Source organism: Panthera pardus, unplaced genomic scaffold (assembly GCF_024362965.1).
Source record: "Panthera pardus isolate Hobbes unplaced genomic scaffold, ASM2436296v1 HiC_scaffold_24, whole genome shotgun sequence".
In the NCBI taxonomy this organism is placed as follows: Eukaryota; Metazoa; Chordata; class Mammalia; order Carnivora; family Felidae; genus Panthera; species Panthera pardus.
In genome coordinates this window covers 27,452,133-27,474,413 of record NW_026526810.1, presented here as the reverse complement: position 1 = coordinate 27,474,413, position 22,281 = coordinate 27,452,133, and the positions used below count along the sequence as shown (strand labels likewise).

At 36.8% G+C, this 22,281-nt stretch overlaps 1 protein-coding gene across 5 annotated transcripts in view; it reads left to right on the top strand.

Annotated features, from left to right (window-relative positions):
* LRRC49 (leucine rich repeat containing 49) overlaps positions 1 to 22,281 on the top strand; it is a 148,758-nt gene that overhangs the window by 26,430 nt on the left and 100,047 nt on the right. For all 5 annotated transcript variants that reach the window (XM_019441610.2, XM_019441609.2, XM_053888903.1 and 2 more), the window contains 2 exons: positions 1,559 to 1,702; positions 19,783 to 19,844. In XM_019441610.2, coding sequence (XP_019297155.1) covers positions 1,559 to 1,702; positions 19,783 to 19,844 — 206 coding nt within the window. The remainder of the gene's footprint in view (positions 1 to 1,558; positions 1,703 to 19,782; positions 19,845 to 22,281) is intronic.

The window sequence follows — 22,281 nt, the reverse complement described above, 5'->3', positions numbered from 1 at the left end:
CATACATTTCATTTTTTAAGTTTATTTATTTATTTTGAGAGAGAGAGAGTGTGTGAGCATGAGCATGGGAGGAGCAGAGAGAGAGGAAGAGAGACGATCCCAAGCAGGCTCTGTGCTGTCAGCTGATAGCACAGAGCCCAGTGCGGGGCTTGAGCCCATGAACCATGAGATCATGACTTGAGCTGAAATCAAGAGTCAGACTCGCTTAACCATCTGAGCACCCAGGCACCCCAGATTACATACATTTCAAATTCTGTCATCTGTTTAGTTTTGACATGCTTTTGTCCACATTTAATTGTACAGTTCTGTCATCTACAAATACTGATAACCTTGTTTCTTCTTTTACAATTTTCATTTACTTTCATTTTATATTAGTTAGACCAAAAATCTTAGGACAAATTTTAAAACATCCTCAGATGTCCCCTTTGTATATTACTGAATTTATAATAAACATAGTTAGGTTTTCCCTTTTGAACCTAGATGGAATCTGGATGGTATTTCTTGAATGTAAGGGAAGGTCCAATAACAACATACAAACTGGATTATAAATCTAAGAAGAAGTTCTTTTAGCCAACATCTGCTTTGAAGTGTTAAATAAAAAATTGCAAATAATACTGGGAGGACAGTACACATGAGAAAATTAATCTCTAGTGATTGTGAATTTTTTTTTTTTTAATGTTTGGAAGAAAAGCGTTATGTGTATGACTCATTGTTAACTTAAGTACATGATGGTAAAAAGTTTACGAAGTCCCCCGCAAGGACCCCCACCTCTGTGTCCTACAGAAACATTATGTTGTGCTTGCTGTATTACACTAGTGGGGCTTCAAATCACATTGTGCTCTCACCACTTCATGAGTAAGCTTTCCCTTACCCTACCTTACTGTGCTCAGAACTCCTCTGCCGCGGGCCAGTGCTCATGAGTATGTGCCTGCTCCACGACTCAAGTCCTCTTGTGCTAAACGCTTCACATCCATCATCGTGCACTCTGGCCAAACATTATCTGTCTCCTCTCTTAAGCACTTCCACCCTCACCCTCCACTGGGGATCCTAGTTCCTTGTATCTTTTCCATTTAGACTCTTGACAGGCTTTCAGGATCCTGCAGTATTGGTGGGAGACACAAGGGGGGCGTGGTGGCATTCCTTCTCCCTGCCTTTTCTCTCAGAGAGCTGGCTTGCGTGGTCAAAACACTGTGAGCTTCTGCTGTGGGCTCAGAGTAATTGTTTATTTGGCAACTAGTATGTATACTTCACCTTTATCTGGACCCGGCACAGTATTGGGCAACGAGAGATGCCCCCAAGGATGGACTTGTTGGTTATTTGATAAAATTTACTTCAAATATTTACTATGGCCAAATTATAAAATCTGTTCCTTTAGTTAAGTTTTGCAAGTTAAAAGACTTCTTATTATCCACAACAGAGGAAATTGGAAGTAGATTTTTAAATGTCTTCATGTAAATGTGTCCCTGAATCCAGTGACTATATTTTATTTTTAGGGTTTTTATAACATGCATATCCATGATTTATGCCTGCTATTCATCATTTTCTCATTTTTTAACAGATTACCAGAATCGAAAATGTTAGTCATTTGTGTGATTTGAGAGTTTTAAATCTTGCTAGGAACCTTTTAAGTCACGTTGATAATCTTAATGGGCTGGATTCACTAACTGAACTTAACCTGCGACACAATCAGATCACTTTTGTGGTGAGTATTAACATGGAATCGATATATGATTTCTGGCTTTTCTTTTAAGGAATATGCTAAATGTTACGGCATTATGCAAAGTAAGAATCTACAGTAATTTCATTCTTTTCTGAGTTTCATTGTGGATATAATTATTAAGCTCTATGTTTTGATTTGGAAGTGTGAAGGTGTTTTTCACTTTAAAAGATAAATGTAAAGATAATAGAAGTATTATCAATAAATGAATTAGCTAATTTAAATGGATACTGAATTCTTTCCTGTTTTATCATGGGTACAGAATTAACAAGGAAGGAGGTTATTGGTGACTTAAAGTTGATAAATGGTTGTACCAGGAGGAAAAAGACACAGAGGGGAGAGGCTGTGGGCTGTGAAGATGCGCATAAATATATCTTTTGCGGTGTTGAAAGAGGCAGCCTGGTGTAGTGGAAAAAGCATTGCATAGGGCATCAGAGACCCCCTTCTAGTCACAGCATCATCTCTCATTAGTTGTGTGACCTTGGGTAAATCCTTAACTCTATAAGCATCAGTTTACTTTTCTCTAAAAGGAGGGCACTGGGTTAGATTCTTTCCAGGATCCTTTTTAGCTTGTTGAATCTGAAGAAACACATAAGGGTGGTCAAGAACTGGCATGTGAGCAGGAGGAAACAAGTTAGCATTGTGGGGGCAAAACTGCAGAAAGGCAACTCCAAGGGCACCTGGGTGGCTCAGTCGGTTGGGTGTCCGACTTCAGCTCTGGTCATGATATCATGGTTCATGAGTTCAAGCTCTGCATCCAGCTCTGTGCTGACAGCTCAGAGCCTGGAGCCTGCTTTGGATTCTGTGTCTCCTTCTCTCTCTACCCCTCACCTGCTTGTGCTCTGTCTCTCTCTCTCTCTCTCTCTTTCAAAAATAAATAAACGTTTTAAAAAATTAAAAAAAAAACCAGAAAGGCAACTCTGGAACTCTGCAGGTGAACTTTGTTAGATTTATAGCTTTACTCGAGTTCAGCAACGAAGTAACAGCCTGATGCTCAGGTATTTTGTACTTGTGCAAATGTGAGAAGCACTAGACATAGGGATTTTGGCTGTATGATGTGGTACAGGCCAAGAAGACTTCTAATGATTTATAGAAACATTTGTTTTTTTAACAAGCTTCCTTTCTTTTACATGCAATAGAAAAATATTAGGTTCTCTCAGGATGTCACTCAAGCACTTTTAAAGGCACAATCTTTTAACTTTTTGAGACATTGAGTTCCTTACTAAGTAATTAAGTGTAATGTAAATGGTACACTTGGAAAGGTTGGGGGACAGATGATGCCTTATCTCTAGGCCTCCTTGTACAGTACAGATTGGTTTCATTTTGAAGTTTTACCAGAAATATGAGCTCAGTAATAGTCAAATCTTCTAGGAGGTTGGGATAATTTCAAAACCTTTTCCAAGACATGGATTTCTTCCAGAACCTCTAAATTCTGTCAGCCCCTCCCCAGATTGAATTTAAATATTGGAAATGGCTTGTTTATTTCAAAAGACATCCAGATTGAGTTAATCTGTTACACTGCTGAGTGTCTAGGAACTGCTCAGGCTGGACTTGATCTGTCCTCAGGACATTGGGTGTGGTAAGAATCCAAAAGGCTTTGGTAGAGTGGGGCACAGACATCTATTGACTTTTGCATATTCCTTTCTATGTTCTGTCTTTCATTTGGAAAGTACATAATGCATATCCAGGAAATTGCTTACTGAATTTCCCAGTGAGTATTACGTCTGATCATTACTATTATGGCTTAGGTAGCAATGTCTATGGAAAAGGAAATTGTTTTCATTTATGAAAGTTAAAAAGATTTAATAAGTATTATGCTTATGGTATTATCATGATAATAAGTAGCATGCATATTAATTTATAGGAAATTGTGAATATACATGTAAGGATAAGTATGACACTGGGTCTAACTTTTGTTTGTTTCTTTTACAAAGCATCCTTTCCTAAAACAGCCAAGAGACTTTTTAAGTCTGAGGATTTTTTTTTTTTTTCCAGTATCTTCATTTCTCTAGGGTCAGTTATCACCCTTATATTTTTGCTTTTTTTTTCTCTTTCATGGTTTTGATTTTCCTCGGTGGCTGGTAATCTTTAAATGAAGGACCGTGTTCGGTAGTAGCTGGGTCTCCTGCGGAGCTGAATGGGTCTTTTTAACTCTAAGATCTCTCCCTAGAATGATTACTGAATTTGTGTAAGTTGTCGAATCCCACACATTGGCAGGCTTCCCTTTAGTGAGTGGAAGGGAAAAGGGAGGCTCACACTGTAATTGCCAAAATAAGAGAACGACTATTTGGGGGTATAGAAGGACTTTACTATCTTTTGTGCCAAGTCAAATGCCATTCCCCCCCCACCCCGCCGCTGGGTCTAATGTAGCAGTTATTAACCATCTCCCTGGATAAAACACCCACACTGTCCATCTGTCTTTGACAGATACTCTGTTTTGTTTAAAGAACAGACCGTGAGGCTCCAGCTGAGTGTTTCTCCAGCCAGCTGCTCTGTTCATTGCCTGTGTGTGTGTGCATGGCAGGGGTGGGCGTGGGCTGAGGGTGGGGTAGGTTTGTTGGTGCTCCCTGATAGATCCTATCTGCTTTCCAGCTTCCTGAAATTCATCAGAAATGTGGATCTCTTAATGAAGACTCTTGGCTTTATCATTTCCATGGAGTTATTCATTTTGTGTATTTTTGTTGCTTTGCCCGTTGACTTTTGTAGAAGAGATGAAGCATGTTATTACCTATTTCACTATCTTGTCAGAAAACTCTGATGTTTTTGATGTAGAAAAGTTTTTGTTTGTTGGTTTATTGTGGCTAAAGTTACTGATCTTTTTCTGGGAGATTTTATAAATTTCAAACCAAATGTCTTTTTTGTTTATATATCTTTCCCTTTTAAAAAATTGTGGGACACCTGGGTGACTCAGTCGGTTAAGCGGCCGACTTTGGCTCAGGTCATGATCTCATGGTTTGTAGGTTTGAGCCCTGCATCGGGCTCTGTGCTGACAACTCAGAGCCTGGAGCCCGCTTCAGATTCTGTGTCCCCTCTCTTTTTGCCCCTCTCCTGCTCACGCTCTGTTTCTGTCTCTCAAAAAATGAATAAATGTTAAAAAAAATTTTTTTTAATTATAAAATGATACAGACGTTCTGAAAAGAATGGGAAATAATATTACCAATATGTGTAGATCGACCAATCAACTTAATGAATAAAAATCTTTTAAATATAGTTAAGGCCCAATGTGTAAGCCTCCCCATCCTATTTCCTCCCTCCTTTGCAGAGGTAACCACAGTTCTGTGTCTGGTGTTCATGGAACGAATTCTTTTCCACATATGTATGCACTTATCCCTAAATAATATCAAGTTGTTGTTTTGCATGCTTTTAAATGTTGTATAAATGGCATCATCATACTATGCACATTTTTAAGTTGCTTTTATTTATTTATTTTTATTAAAAAAATTTTTTTAGTGTTTATTTTTGACAGAGAGAGACAGAGAGAGAGCGAGCGCGTGCGCGCATGAGTGGGGGAGGGGCAGAGAGAGAGAGAGGGAGACACAGAATCCGAAGCAGGCCCCAGACTGCAAGCTGTCAGCCCAGAGCCCGACACAGGGCTCGAACTCACGGACCATGAGATCATGACCTGAGCTGAAGTTGGATGCTCAACCGACTGAGCCACCCAGGCACCCCTAAATTGCTTTTATTGACATGCTTTGAGATCTGTGTTGTTCTCTGTAGCTCTAGGTCACTAGTTTTCATTGTTATATAACATTCCATTGTATGATTGTGATTAAAAATATTCATTCTTGGGGCACCAGATGGCTCAGTTGATTAAGCATCTGACTTCCGCTCAGGGCATGATATTGCGGTTCATGAGTTCAAGCCCTGCGTCGGGACTGACGGCTCAGAGCCTGGAACGTGCTTCAGATTCTGTGTCTCCCTCTCTCTGCTCCTCCCCTACTGGTGCTCTCTGTCTTTCTCTCTCAAAGAATAAATAAACATTAAAAAAATTTAAAAACATTTATTCTTTTACTTATGGACAGTAGTATTGTTAAAAAGTGTCACAAATAACATTTTTGTACATGTCTTTTAGTGCATATGTGTAACAGTTTCTCTAGTACAGCGGCTCTCAGACCATAATCTAAAGTAATAAATAAAATTTACATTAAAACCCAGGTATTAAATGCCCAGTTATTAAAAGCCCAGTTATTAAATATTTATGTGGGTACATCGTAAATAATAAAAGCAAGCATTTCATGAAGCTATACCTACCCTTGCTGTTATCCATTCTGGTATATCCTGTTCTGTTCTAGCCTATCAAAAATGTTGGTCTAAAAAAAATGTTGGTCTCAACCTATTGAACTGATTTCTTGACCAATGAAAAATTGGTTGCAACCTGCATTTATCAAATGATGCTCAGTGATAGAGCTTGGGAGAGACATTGCTGGGTGCCAGGATCATGCTCATTATTTCATTTTATCAGATATCATCAAGTTTTCTCCAAAAGTTGATACAAAAATTTGGTACAACCAAATTACAGTTCCATCAGCATTACCTGGGAGTTCCTTTAACTTCACATCTTTGTTGACACTTGATATTGTCAGGCCTTTTATTTTTTGCCAGTCTTTTAACTATGAAATTATATTGTAGTGAGATTTTAATTTGAATTTCCAGTGAGGTTGAATGCCTTTCATCTTTTTTCTTTTGTGATAATTGAGCTCTCTTCTGTATATGGTCCTATCCTTTGCCCATTGTAATGACAGAGTGTTTTCTCTTTTTCCTCTTGATCAGGAGTGTTTGTTTCTGCTGTATTTTGAGGAACAGAAGTAAAAACTATCAATAGTTTTTTTTTACTGTTTCTGGGTTTTTTTGTTTGAAAAATCTTTCCTTAAAGACTGAGGATATAGGGGTGTCTGGGTGGCCCAGTCAGTTAAGCATCCAACTTCAGCTCAGGTCATGATCTCGTGGTTCGGGGGTTCGAGCCCCGTGTCAGGCTCTGTGCTGACAGCTCAGACTGGAGCCGGCTTTGGATTCTGTGTCTCCCTCTCTCTCTGCCTCTTCCCAGCTCGCATTCTGTCTCTCTCTGTCTCTCAAAAATGAATAAACATTAAAAAAAAATTAAAAAAAAGACTGAGGACATAAAGATATTTTTCTGTATTAACAAAAGTTTTAAAGTTATTCGCATGTTTTATCTATTTGCAATTGATTTTTGCTTGTGCTGTAAAGTTAAAATTCGATTTTGTTTCTTCTTTTCTCATTTGGATTGCTAATTGTCCCAGCACCATTTATTGAAAAGTGGATTCTTTCTGTCCTTTTCTATCACCTTGGCAGTATTTCCTTCTAGCAAATTAAATATCCACATATGCATGGGTCTGTGCTGGCCTCTGTTCTGTTCCATAGATCTCTATGTTCCAGTATAACACTATCTTAATAACTGTAATAACCTCTGTTATGTCCTAAGAGCTCGTAGCATGAGGGCCCCAATCTTCCTTTTTCTTCCCTTTCCTTCCTTTCCCAGCTTTCCTTTCTTCCTCTAAAGAAAAATCATCTTCTTTTTTTTTCTGTTTCTATATACATTCTAGAAATAGCATATCAAGTTTCATGAATAACCCTACTGGTATGTTTGATTGGAATGTCTTTGAATTTGAAGACAATTGAGATTTTTTATGATATGGAACCTTTAATACCATAATATGAACATGGCATATTATTATGAAGGCATAATGTGAAAACAGCGTATCTCTCAATTCACATATGTCACATTTAATGATTTTTATTCTCCTCCATAAATAGCTCATTTGTTTTTTGTTAGATTTCTTCCAAGATATGTTATACCTTTTTTGCTATTGTAAACTTTTTTGATCAGAAATAGATTTCTTACTGTTGTTAGTAGTGTATGGAACCACAGTTGATTTGGGTTCATTGATCATATATTTAGCAAGCTTTCTCTGACACTTAATAATTTTAAAAATGTATCTGTAGGTTATCTTAGGTTTTATATTTAGACAATTATAATTTTTTGTGAACAATTATAGTTTTTCCTTAATCATAATGTTTTGTTTCTTCTTGTTTGAGCTAAACTGAACCTCCAGTTTGACTAAAGCTCTAGTACAGTTGAATAAAGAAGCAAAAGTGGGCATCCTTGCCTTATTCCTGAGTTTAAGGGAAACATATCACTAGCTGTGTTTGCTAAATGCCATTTATTAATCTGAGAAAATTATCCTCTGTTTTTAGTTTGCTTAAGTTCATGTTATGAATGTTTGTTGGATTTTATTAGATGATTTTTCTACCGCTCTTAGACTGGTTGTATGGATTCTTCTTTATTAATTTTGCAAATTGTTTTATAAGAGTGTGTAATGGTAAGTCACTCTAGCACTTTTGGTCATATTATGTATTTTATAGGCTATATTTCATATACATTCATGAATTTTGTTTGCCAATATTTTATTCACAGTATTTATATCGATGTTAATACATGAGATTTGTCCAGGGGTGCCTGGGTGGCTCAGTCCGCTAAGCATCTGATTTCAGCTCAGGTCATGATCTCACGGTTTGTGAGTTCAAGCCCCGCATAGGGCTCTCTGCTGACAGCGCAGACCCTGCTTGGGATCCTCTCCCCCTCTCTCTCTCTGCCCCTCCCTTGCTTGCTCACATGTTCTCTCTCAAAAACAAATAAATAAACTTAAAAAAAAAATAAATGAGATTTTTCTGTAACTTATTTTTATTGTTCTTTTCTGATATCGAGATTACACTAGCCTCATAAAATGAATTGAGGAGTGGTTCCTATTTTAATATTGTGTGATACCCTATTTATTTGGTATAAATCTCACTTTATATGAAATTAAAGATAATCTGCACCTTGAATAATTGGAAGAATTTATCTGTTAAATAGTTTGGGTAGTTTTAAACCATTGATTTAGTAATAATAGTATCAGTCTTGATATGTTGTAGTTTCCTTTCATCTGAATTTACTGTTTTTAGCTGCTCTCTCTGTAGTCATGGCCCCTTTGTCACTTCTCATAATGCTTATTCATACTTTCTTATTTCTTGATTAGTATTGCCTGAGATTTCTTTATGTTACTAGTAGTTTCAAAGAACTGCCTTTTGGCTTTGTTGAGCTTCTCTTACAGCTTTTAAAAAATACTGTTTATTGATTTTTGTTCTTAACTCTCTTATTTTCTTTTTCTTTCTAAAATTTTGTGTTGGATATCTGATACATTAGTTTTCATTCTTTTTTATTTTCTAATATGAGCACTAAAGGCTATAAATTTCCCTCTAAGAACCACTTCAGCTTCTTCCCACAAGTTTTGAAATTTAGTATTTTTATTCTAAATATTTTATAAGTCCCATTATGATTTCTTCCTTGATCCATATACAATTTTTGATATGTTTGGGTTATTCTTTTTTTAGTCATTCTTTTCTAATTTAATGGTATTGTGACCAATGAATGTGGATTATATGTAATCGGTTCTGTGAAGTTTGTTGAGGTTTGCTTTATTGCCTACTAGGCAGTCAATATTTACAGTCAGTACGTGCTCTCCATATGTTTCCCTAGTATGTGGTCAGTCTTTGAAGCTGTTTCTAGGTGCACACAAGTTTAAAATTGATGTATCTTGTTGGGATGAGCACTGGGTGTTATATGTAAGTGATGAATCACTAAATTCTGCTCCTCAAACTATTATTACACTATATGTTAACCCACTTGGATTTAAATAAAGTAAAAAAAAACCTGATGTATCTTCCTGATAAATTGTTCGTTTTATCATTGTGTAGTAACTATCTTTGTTACTAACTCCTTCATTGAGCAAGTGTTTTATGAGCATGGGCCATATGTCAGGTACTGTTCTAAGTATGTAGTATAGCTAAGGAAGTTAATACTTTTTGCCTTAACATTCATTTAGTCTAATGTTAATGCCAACTTTCTTTTGGTGATTTTTTTCCTGGTGTATCTTTTTTATTCCTTAACCTTTAGAAAACTTTAATATTGGCACAATTTCAGAAAAGGATGCAATAGTAAAGAAGTCCTAGTACCCCAGTACCCAATTACCTAAATGGTTATGTTTAGTACATTTGCTTTGTCTTTTCTTTTGATTATTCTCCTTCTTCCCTTCTCTTTATGTCTACAAGTCTGTCTCTCTCTCTCTCTCTCTTTTTCTGAACCATTTAAGAGTAAGTTGCAGGCATGATGCCCCTTTATATTCGCATACTTCAGTGTATATTTTCTAAAAACAACAATTCTCTTATATAAACACATTACAATAATCAAAATCGGGAAATTAACATTGATGTGATGCTATTATGTAATCTGTAAATCCCATTCAAGTTTTCTTAGTTATCTAATTAGTGCCCCTTTATAGTAAAAAAAAAAAAAAAGCAAATTCCAAGATCATGCATTGCATTCAATAATTATGCCTCCCTAGTCTTCTTTAATCTCTTTGTATGTCATGACATTGACATTTTTGAACAATATTAGCTTCTTATTTTGCAGAATGTCCGTCAATTTGGGTTTGTCTGCTGATGTGTCCTCATGATTAGATTCAGTTTATGTTCTTTTGGCAGGAATAGCAGCAGGAGTGATGCTAACTTCTTAGTGAATCATATGACCTATTCTTTTACTTTCAACCGGGGGGCGTTTGTGTACTCATGCACCTTATTGTGGGCTGATGGAGTTTTCTCTGTTCTTTCCTATTCACTTTAATGGTTACTCTTAACATTTTAAAATATACACTTGACTTAAATTATGGAGTGAATATACATCCCTACCCTCTTCCTAAATAAGGACCCCAGAATCATTTAATTCAGGAAGCCTGTCCTGTTTCACATAGTTTTGCTTCCTAGACTTTTTTTTTTTTATCTTTTTACTTCCAAAATTAGATATGTTAATTGTTGGTGTTTTCAGTCAGTGCTTATTTGGATTCACCCACATGCGTGTCTGGGTTTACCACTCTTTCCAAAATATACAATTTAGAAAAATCTTTATGATGGCTCTGGTGGTGGTAAGCTCTCTCAGTTTATGTTTGTCTAATAATGTGTTTATTTTGCTTTTATTCATGACTGATGGTTTGACTTGGTGGACAGTTATTTTTTCCCCTAGATGTTTGAAGCTCGCTCTCTTTGAACTCTATTATTGCCATTAAACTGTCTACTATCTTTTTTTGTGTGCATGGTTTTCTCTTTCTTTCTCTGGTTGCTTTTAAGATTATGAGATTACTTTTTGGAGTTCTTCGGACTCACCAAGATGTGTATAGATGTGGAACCACCATATTTCTTCAATTTTAGATAAACATTTTTTTCCATATTTCACCAACTCTGAAATCTGGATATGTTTTACGATGCATGGCATCTTAAAATCACTATTGGATAGGTTATAGTAATTTCATTGCTTAAATATACGTGAACTTGCTTTTAACTTTATACTATGCTCATTTCAATTATTGGTGCTACATGTTTTGACTTTAATCACTGTTCAAAATGTATTTAAAAAGATTACACCCAAATGGCTCAGTGGGTTGGGCGTCCAACTCTTGATTTCGGCTCAGGTCATCATCCCAGGGTCGTGGGACTGAGTCCCACGTCGGGCTCCATGCTGAGTATGGAGCCTGCTTACGACTCTGTCTCCCTCTGCCACTCTTCTTACTTGCACATGCTCTCTCTCTCTCTAAAATTAAAAAAAAAATTGCTAAAAAGAATACACCAAGGGGGTGTGTGAGTGTCTCAGGTGGTTAAATGTCCAACTCTTGGTTTCTGCTCAGGTCATGATCTCATGGTTCATGGGTTCAAGCCTCATATTGGGCTCTGTGCTGGCAGAGTGAAGCTGATTGGTATTCTCTCCCTCTCTCTCTCTCTCTCTTCCCCTCCCCAGCTCATGCTTGCTTGCTCTCTCTCTCTCAAAATAAATAAATAAACTTTAAAAAAGATTACACCAAGACTTAGCATGAAATGAAACATTCCTGAATTCAAAAAGGCATGGAAAGCAAAGACACACATTTAATATTAGTGAAACATACTTTTCATTGGAGGAATGGCCGTAATTCTACATTTTCTTGCTAATTAACAATCAAATACTTTCAAAGGAAGAAAACCATGTTTGGTAAAGCTGTGTTATATTTTGATACTGAGATAGATTCAGAGAGTTTGCCCATCACATGCCAAGCAATGTACTTGAAGGCAGGAGAAATTGAGCAAGCTCCTTGGAAGAGATGACAGCATTTTAAAGCAAGAAGAAGCTGTGTGTATAATTCACACTGGTGTCTTAGACTATTTGGGCTGCTATCACAAAATACCACAGGCCGGGTAACTTATAAACAAGAGAAATTTATTTCTCACAGTTCTGGAGGCTGGGAAGTCCAAGATCAAAGTGCCAGCCTGGTTGCATTCTGGTGAGAGCCTTCTTTTTGGTCTACAGCTGGTGCCTTTTCACTGTGTCCTCACATGGTGGGGAAGGCTAGACCTCTTTTATAAGGCACTAATCCCATTCATAAGGGACCACTCTTGTGACTTAAGCACCTCCCAAAGGTCCCACCTCCTAATACTATCACCTTCGTGGTTAGGATTTCAATTTGGGGGAGACACAAACATTCAGAGCAGAGTACTGGTGTTTCTTTACCTTAACAATATAAAAATATACAGAATGTATGTCACTAGCTTGGAAGAACATTCTGTAGACAATAATAGAGCACACTTTTAGGATACTCAGCATCACCAATGTTCATGATGGCACAGAAGACAGTATTGTGTGAAAAGCATGGATATTATTGGTTAAATAGTGATTCAGAAGTTGGACTCTAAATGTGAAGACTATTCCTCCATACTTTATTGAGGTGTAATTTGGATACACAAATCTCAACTGTACAGTTCAATGTTTTTTTTATATAAATGTACTTTCATTTGACCATCACTCAGATCAAGATAGAAAACATTTCTTTTGCTCCAGAAAGTTCCCTTGTGCCCCTTCCCAGTCAGTCCCAGCTTTTCCCTGCCCTAGAAGTTTTCTGACTTCTTTCCCCATAGATTAATTTTGCTTGTTTTTGAACTTTTTATGAAATATATATATATATATATATATATATATATACTTTTTGTATACTAACTTAATGTTTTGATATTCATCCATTTTGTTGTGTGTATCATTAGTTTTTTTTTTAATTAGCTGAGAGTTGTATTCATTCTCTAATTATAATGCAAATTGTGGTTTCATTCTTCTCTTCATAGCCATCTTGATTATTTCCAATTTTTGGCCCTTACAAATAACACTGATAGGAATATTCTTATAGTCTTTTATTTATCCATTTATTTTGGTGGACATGTACCCCATTTCTCTTACGGAGCCATAAGGTAGGTGGATGTCTAAATTTACTAGAAACTGCCAAACCATTTTATAAAGTGATTATACCATTTTACATTCCAACAGCAATAAATAAGAGCTCTAATTACCCCACATCCTACCCAACATTTGATGGTGATGGTCTTTATAAGTTTAGTGATTCTGTGATTATCAGTGGTTTTAATTTGCAGTTCCTTGATGACTAGTGATGTTGAGCATGTTTTTAGGTACTTTTAGGCCATTCTAACATATCTTTTTATGACATATCAGTTTATGTCTTTTGCCTATTAAAAAATTAGGTTGTTTATCCTTTTATCATTGAGGTGTAGTAGATCTATGTTCTAGCTTCAGGTCCTTTGGCATATGCATTGGGTGGCTTTTTTGCATGGTTTGCCTTTTTGCTTATTTAGTAATGTTTTTGATATGTAGAAACTTTACATTTTAGTGATGTACAGTTTACCAATTTGTTTTATTTTATCATTGGTGCCTTTTTTGCCCTGAACAAGAAGTCTTTGTCTATCCCGGTATCATGGATATGTTCTCCTCTGCCTTCTTCCAGAAAGTTTATTGTTTTACCTTTCACTTGGGGGTCTTGACACTTCTTTAATTACATTTTATGAATGGTGTGAGGTACGGGTCATGGTTAATTTTTCCAATATAGGGATATCTATTTGCTCTACACCCTTTACTCATTAATTGGTGTGTCCTTGTTGAAATTGAATTATAATCAAATGAGTCTTTTTGTGGACCTTCTCTTTCATTCCATCTATTTGTATATTATTATGCCAGAACTACACTGTCTAACTCTATGCTAAATGGAGATATTTTGGAGTTCATTAATTTAAGAGATTCATTTTGCTTAATTTTTATGTATGCATAAGAATGATATTTGGCTAAAAATATGGTTAAATAAATCTAAAAGAGCTCCTTCAGCAACAATGAAATAAAAATTCTAAGTGATATTTTGTTATTGGTTAATCATAAGTTTATTTCATCAGGTGTTACATAAAATAAACTTAAGATGATACCTTAGATTTGACCAAATATGGTAATTTTACTAGCATACCTCATATTTGTGTTTCTGAATCTGCAGATGCATATCTTTCATTAATTATGGGAACATACTGAGTCTTTATATTCTCAAATATTGACCCCTTCCATTTTCTCTCTTTCTACTTCTTAAACACCTACTAGATATAGTGTGGACCTTCATGTTCTATCCTTTGTGTCATAAAATTTCTATCATTCCTGGGGCACCTGGGTGGCTCAGTCGGTTGAGGGTCCGACTTCAGCTCAGGTCATGATCTCACAGTTCGTGAGTTCAAGCCCCACGTTGGGCTCTGTGCTGACAGCTTGAAGCCTGGAGTCTGCTTCGGATTCTGTGTCTCCCCCTCTCTCTGCTCCTCCCCCGCTCACACTCTGTCTCTCTCTCTCTCTCAAAAATAAACATTTTTTAAAAAATCTAAAAATAAATAAATAAATAAATAAATAAAAATTTCTATCATTCCTTTTTCTCTCTGCTACATTTCTGCATTCTTTTTACTTATTTAGTGCTATCTGCCAGTTAAATAACTCTCTCCCCAGTCTTATCTAGTCTATTTTCAGCCCATCTACTGACCATAATGACCATAATTTTTTGTTTCTAGGAGTTCTACATGAATTTTTTCATAAATGTCCAGAGTACCTTATTAAACATGTTTTTTCATGTTTTGGTTTCTTTTATTTCTTTAATAATTTTAAACATAGATCTTTCCTAGTCTTTATCCAGTTACTATATTTTCTTAATTTTTGAGCAGTTCTACATTTGCTGCCTGAAGTTTCTGCTGACTCTTGCTCATGCTAATTTTTTTCCCATACGTTAGTTGGGATAGAATGCTATAAGCCTGAGTTGAGTTTGTGTCTTTCCAGAGAGTGTTGCCAGGAGTGTTAAGGGCATGAGTGCCAGGGATCAGGTGTTATGAGGGGTCTTGTTAGATCATGTACGTGATAGAAAACTACAAATTCAAGTGAGGAAAGGCCTATGATAATGAAATTGAGGTCTTTTCTTTTCCCTCGTTGCTATTAACTCTAGCTCACCTAGATTATAAATACTGGAAGTCTTCATAGTCAGAGTATCAGTAGCCTGCTTACTAGTCGGGTTTTTAGTCCCCCACCCCACCATCCCACCTCTTTCCCTATGGGAATTAAATCGTGTGCTGAAAAAAAATCAGACTGGAAGAATAGCTTGCAGCTAGTTGAGAGAGAGAGAGAGAGAGAGAGAGAGAGAGAGTGTGTGTGTGTGTGTGTATGACCATATAAAGGGTGGTAAAAAATATAAAAGGCAGATATATATATTAATGCCTTTGGGTAATAGAACCAGAAAATAGACTTTTTAAAATAGGCATTTAAATATATGATTGGACTTGTTGATATGATGGCTTACATAAAATTTCTCATGGAATATGTGTCTGTGTCACAAGGGATGACCGTAGCTAGTAGTTAGTTTGGAATTAATAAATCCTTTTATAAAAGGGAGTACTTTTTGAACTTCTTCATTGCTTTGTTAATAAATCTCTTTTCAGTTGTCAAAATGAAAATAATTACCCCTATATATTTATTTTTATTTTTATTTATTACAGAATAGGTAACAGAATGAGAGTAGCTGTGATTTTTTTAGTCCTCTTTGTCCTACTTGGTGCATGCCAAAGCCTTCATCTCTTCACCTTTCTTCCTTATTCCTCTGCAGGAAACTGCTCTAAAAATAGCTCCAGTAATAGATGTTCTACACATGGTGAGATTGCTGAATCATTTAGTTCTTTCGTGAAGTTTAGGAATATGGAAAATAGTGTCTGAGCTGACTCGGACAAGCATCTTTCTCAAATGGCAAGTCTCTATTCTTTTGAAAAATAAAAAAATTACAATCCTCTCAATAATCTGTAGTAATTTTGTTTGTCTAACTTTTAAAGGATTATACTTTTAAAATACAGAAAATTACTTTGAATCTCACTTCAATTTTTTTTAATGTTTATTTATTCTTTGAGAGAGAGAGAGAGAGAGCGAGAGAGAGAGAGAGAGAGAGCGAGAGAGAGAGCGCACGAGCAGAGAAGGGGCAGAGAGAGGGAGACACAGAATCAGCAGTAAGCTCCAGGCTCTGAGCTGTCAGCACAGAGCCCAGTGCGGGGCTTGAACTCACTAACCGCAAGATCATGATCTGACCAGATGCCTAACCGACTGAGCCACTCAGATGCCCCAACTTTGAATCTTACTTCAACAAATGTTTTGAATGTAATCTTAGAATTGTGTTTTGTTAAATATAGTAAATTTGAGACTATGAGCAGACTAAACTACACATGAAATGAAATACAAATATTACCTTATATGTAAATATTTTATTTCATCTTCCTCTTCTCAGGTTGCTTCCTTGCAGTAGTTTCTCTGCCTGTGAAAATTTACCTTCAGAAAAGAACTGTTGGGAGGGTTTAACACTGTACAATTAAATAAACGTGCTGACTTTTCCTTCAAGTTACGAAGATTTGGCTTTCTTACATTAGCTTTAGCCCTCCACTTCTCCTTTCCCCATTATTCCAAAATAATTATATTTTTTTGGATAAGTAGATTGTCAAATGCTGGCCTCCCAAAATACCATTGGAATAACCTGTTAGTAAAGAGAAGTTGAGGTTGTTACTTACCGGCAAGAAAAGCTCACTACCTTGACATAGTCTTAGTCACGTCTTCAAGGGCAAAGGCAGGATATTTATTTTTGAGATTTCTTGGGGGTCCGGTTTAAAGGTGCATCTGTCAGTGAAGGGGCTTGATTCATATTGATGGATTTATGATGTAGTAGGTTGGGATTGTCCGGCAAAGAAAGATGAGATTTGCAAAGTGAACATTGGACCTTGGTTTTAAAGCACGAGACGCCACCCTTGGAGTTCTTTTTGCCTGCCTCCAATGGTGAATCCCCTTCCTGGATCTTAGGTGTTTCGATCTTTGTTTCCTCTCTCAAATTAGAGGAGCCGTCTTCCAGTAGCTGTCAACAAGTCTTTTTTGTTTGTTAATCTTCTGTAAATAACTCACACACAGATAATTAATATGATAAATATGTTTTCTTTTTGTCTATGCATTACAAAGTATATCTCAGAGTTGCTAGCAAAATTAAAAGCTATAATTTTCTTGTAGAAATGAAACCTGGAACAACAAAAATGATTGCGGGTAATCATTTTGCTTTTCAAAGTTCTGGAAGGGCTATCAACTAAACGGGTTATAGGGATATGTAGCTAAATTCTGAGTTTTCGTTTTTCAATCTGTTGTGAATATTTTTTATAGCTCTATCAGGTAATGATGGCTAATGATGGCTAACATTTGATAAAGACTTCTCCTAAAATTTGGTTTCATAAATGAAGATAAATACAAAACATTATAATTTAATCGAGCAAACTTTTAAAAACCTGTCTCACAAATTATAGCCTGATATCATTTGAATTTATATTTTAATAGCAAAAACTTACATCTTGGAAGGTGTCTGCAGTCTCTGAAGGTGGTAGGCTGGAGCTAAAAGTGACAAGTGTATTTTTTTTTTTAAGGTGCCTTGATTTAAAGGAGAGCCAGGCTGCTGCTTCTCACTTTCTCCTGGTTAGGTGTCAACAAACAATGTTGGTGCCCATAAATATCTCAGGTAGATTTAGGAAGAATTTGGGAGAAAAGATTCCTTGAGAGTACAGAGAGGGCTTTCAGTTTGGCTGTGACTCCCTACTTGTAGAGACCAGATAGGAAGAAAGCTACCACTTCTTTGGAAAGTAGGGCCCTGGAGTAAAATGAGACCAACCGCTAGTCCATCACTCCTCCACTTACCTTCTAGGCACTTCTGGGATTATCAGGAGAAGAAGCTGGTAGAGATGATTCCAGAAGTTGGCCAACATTTAGAGCTTACAACCCACTGAGGGGAATTTGGATGCCTTCCTGTTTTCTGCAGACTTATCTTTGGCCATGGTTGAAAAACTCTAAAAACCACCATTCACACCTATGGAACAGGCTTTTAAGGGGGTGGGCCTGAGATTAGGAATGCCAAGGGAATGGTGCACATAGCCCATGGTCTGATGACTGGCAACTGTATTTGTTTTATACTGCTTAGGATCTGCAGAGTTGACAAAGTGTTGGAGAGGGGTGCACAAGGGAAACCCCATGGGAAAATGTCTTAAGCCAGATTCATTTCTCCTCTACCCTCTCAAAAACCAGTGAGATGCGGCTCTGTCACAATTCCATCACTTTTATATTTTCTTTATATGGCAAACTTAAATAAATGAACCATTTTAGGAAAAGCTAGGCTTTGCTGTAATTTTAATTCCCTTGTCTTAATTCTTACTGGGGTCTTGGAAATGGTAGTTTTAAAAGGGAGGAAGGAAAGGAAGAAGGAAGAAAGATAATGACCTATGGAAACAGTAAAACAAGTTTTGATTTGGGTTTAAATATTCGACACAGTAATATGTAAAATGTATATACTTGTATTAGCATTATTCAAACTCCTATAACTAGAATTATTATAAATGATACTGCCCTTAAAAATTAATAGCATTTATTATACACCTGAAACTAATATAATGCTGTATGTTAATTATGCTTCAATAATTAGTCCCAGACACAAAAAAAAAGAAGAAAGAAATGTGCCCCAACTTTTCATACTAACATATTAGTATTAACAGCAGATATTTTAGCTAGCTCATCATCCAGCAAATTAAAGTGAGTCTTTAAAAAAACTTTTTAAATGAAAAGAGAGAGAGAGAGAAAGAGAAACATTTTATAAGAGAAGTGTCAGTGTGTAGAATTTTAACGGAAGTCAAGATAACCAATCTTGTCCTGTCTCAGCCTTTAAGGGCAGTATGTAATCCTGGGTCACCTTTCCATCCCACCCCCACCATCCCTCTGCAACAACCCCAACTGTTCACTTTTTCTCATGTGCCTAATGAGGTTGTAGCCTAGGTAATTACTAAGCTGCTTCTTAAGATTCTATTTCTTCAGCATATGTCAGATTTTCAAGAAGTTTGTGTCTTTCCATTTGATGAAATTAGATGGCTTTGTACTTATTTTGTGATTTTTAAAAAAGTCATTTGAGCCAAAACATTTCAATATTTGGTAAGGGTAAAACCACGTTTAAACAGCCATAGTTTGCTCTGGGGTGCTGTACCCAAACAGAACGGGGTAGATTTCCAATTGTAACGTCTGTTGTTTGCTTAGGTTGGAAATTGCCCTTCAGTGACACTCACTGTGATCTGCTTTTAGTTTTATGGGGAGATTGTCAGCATCTTGGTTCATTTGTAACTGGTCTATTTCCAAAGGATTGAGAATAGTGAGGGAAATGGCTTTGAAATTCTCGGTACTGTTGGGAAAGCTAATTGCATAAATTTAAAATTTAAAACATTTGAACAGCTTCCTTTTAAAAGTGATTTTTAACAAACGTTTGATCATACTATATTTGTGCTACAGTTGAAATGCTGAAGTAGCATTTTGGCTTCTTTCCCAAAAGCATGCTTAAAGAGGCTAGCGGCATCTCTCCCTGTTCTCAGTGCTTTTTACCTTGCGAGTGGTGCAGCTTGCTCTGCGGATGTAGTGAAACCCTCCCATTTAATCTGCAGTGGGGAAGAATGGAGCTCGGTGTCCAGTGGAAATCAATGGTCTAGCAAGGTTGCAGTGAACAGCAATGACTACATATTTCAACAGCCGAGCCAGAAGACGTTGATAATATTTTTTTTTTCTTCCAGCTGATAAATTTTTGCTTTCTGTTTCCTTCTAGAGAGATGTGGATAATTTGCCCAGCCTCCAACGTCTGTTTCTCAGCTTCAACAATATATCTACGTAAGTGGAAACTCCCGATTTGTCATTTATTAATAACCTGATTGTGTGGGTTCTAGTGCTTTAAATGAGGATTCTAAGTGCCTTGGAAAATTTTCTTGTCATGGAAGATTTTACATTTGAAAATGACAGGGCCATATGACAAAGTTCTTGGTGGAAAAACAAAGCTCTGGTGAGGGTTAGAGACTCTAATGCTAGGATGATGAAATTAGCATAGCCTGTGCTTTTTATTTAATTATACTTTAGGGTTGCTCTTTCGTAAAATGTGTATGTGGAAATTTCAACATATATTTTGCTGTCCTTTGTTTGACACTTCCTGCACCGGTCAGTTGAATTAGAATTTCTTTCATAAATTGTCATCTACACTCCGTATAGCTACTAAGCAATTTGGATGTAATATTTCAGGCTGTGTCACTGAGCCTCTTGCTAATTAGGTCATAACTTCTATCTTGTTATCCCTACTTAGAACGAATGCTGCTAAGAGACTGTATATTAGAGTATACACATGCATACATTTTGTTTTCCAAAGATTTGAAGCATATCATCCTCACATTGTGATGCTGTCTCATTCAGTGTCGATGTGGAAGATTTCAGAACTGGCGCTGAGATAGGCAGACTTTTTGATGCGAAAGGAAGGACCTCTACTCCTTCCCTAATCCTTTCCTCCTCCTCCTTCCCCCAGCCAGTCAGTTTGAACTATGCTTTATGACGACCTCTCTGTTCTCTACTTTTACCTCGGGGCTATTCTTTGAACCATCTTTTATAAGACGGTAAGAACTAAGTGTAAGAGTTTAGAGCACATCTCTTCCTGAGCTCAAGGTCTATGTTTCTGATTATTAAGAACCAGTGTAGGGACACCTGGCTGGCTCAGTCAGTAGAGCATTGACTTTCGATCTCAGGGTAGTGAATTTGAGCCTCATGTTGGGCATAGAGCTTACTTAAATAAATAAATACAAAAATTTAAGAAGGACTTTAGTTTTTGTGCGGTTTCGTTGGCATCTTTTTCCTCCCCTATCAGACCTAAGGGTTAACCCCATATCTCTGTACCATATCTCTAAAGGTTAGAGATTAAATCCGGATGGTTAACTTTGCACAGAGGCATTATTTCAAATACCCTTCCTCTGTCTCTCTTCTTCTGTTCTGTGGAAAAAATATTGAAGTTTTCTGACTTTTCATATTTTTTCCAGTTTGTGTTGAATGTGTTCCCGTGGTCTTATTGGGGAGGTAGGGTTTCTTTTCAATAGCAGTGGAAGGGACACTTAATTTTCTTTGGGGAATTTCTACCTAAAGACCATTAGCAACTATTGTGAGAAGATAGTTTCTCATTCTTACCATATTCATTGTTTAAGGTGCTGGAAACCGTTAGATTCCCCCAGCTTATGGTGGAACTTATTACTTTTGCTTCTTGCCTTGATTATGGGGAGTAATTTAAAGAGAGATATAAATCTGGGTATATAGGGGCTCTGACGTTCCCAAGTCCCCAGGATACTTGAACTTCTGGACTCCTGACTATAGAGAGTTGGCTTGAATTACTTCTATTTAGGGAATTTTCTTCCCAATCTGGAAAAGAGTTTTACCCACTCAGCAAAATAAAGATATGACTAATGAGATTAATATCTTTCTTTTTAAAAATCATTTTTAGTTTTATTTCAGCCATGGTAGGTTTTCCATGAGCTGGGGAAAACTATGCTACTTGGTAATACACCTGTTGGGTCAATATACTACTTTGTAAGTTGGACCTCTAATTTTCATGTCCCCCAAATCGATTATCTTTTGTGCCTTAAGGAGAAAAATTCCAGAGAAAAATTTTCTTTGTCACATATACAATAAATCCCGCGGTCATTACCACATTGTTTTTAAGGAATATTTGCTTTGTAAGGGTAATTAAAGATAACCAATGCTATATTCTTCACTGTCCTTCTCCCTCTCTTTTAAGTTTCTTTAAAAAGTATGATTTCCCAAGAAATTGAGCTAGAGGTGAGTCAACGATTTCAGTGCTTTCATTTTCTTACTAATTGTTTTCTTATGTTTCTACATAGGCACAGCCCTTAACCTTCCTTTAGTCCTTCCAGCTCGTCTGCTTTGGAGGCTCAGTACATTTTCTGCTCTGTCCCTGTTGACGCCTGTGGTCCAGGACATGGTATACGGAAAAGATTTGATCTGCTGGGGGAAAAATCAGAGAGTGCAAGCCTTGAAATCACTTCTGTTAGCTTTACTCAAGATAAATATCTCAGATACCTGGGCCATCACATGATCTGTACAGATCTCTATCGTTTCAGGGCCCCAGTGCCCTGCCATAGTCCTGGCATAATAGAGTTGCCTGGTTTTAGACTTAGTAGCCCAGGAGTAGCAGAGGTCAGTAAGAGGAGAGACAGCGGTGAAAAGCTGAAAGTCAGTACCTTTTATGACTCCCTCCGGAAAACTCACAGATGATATTCAG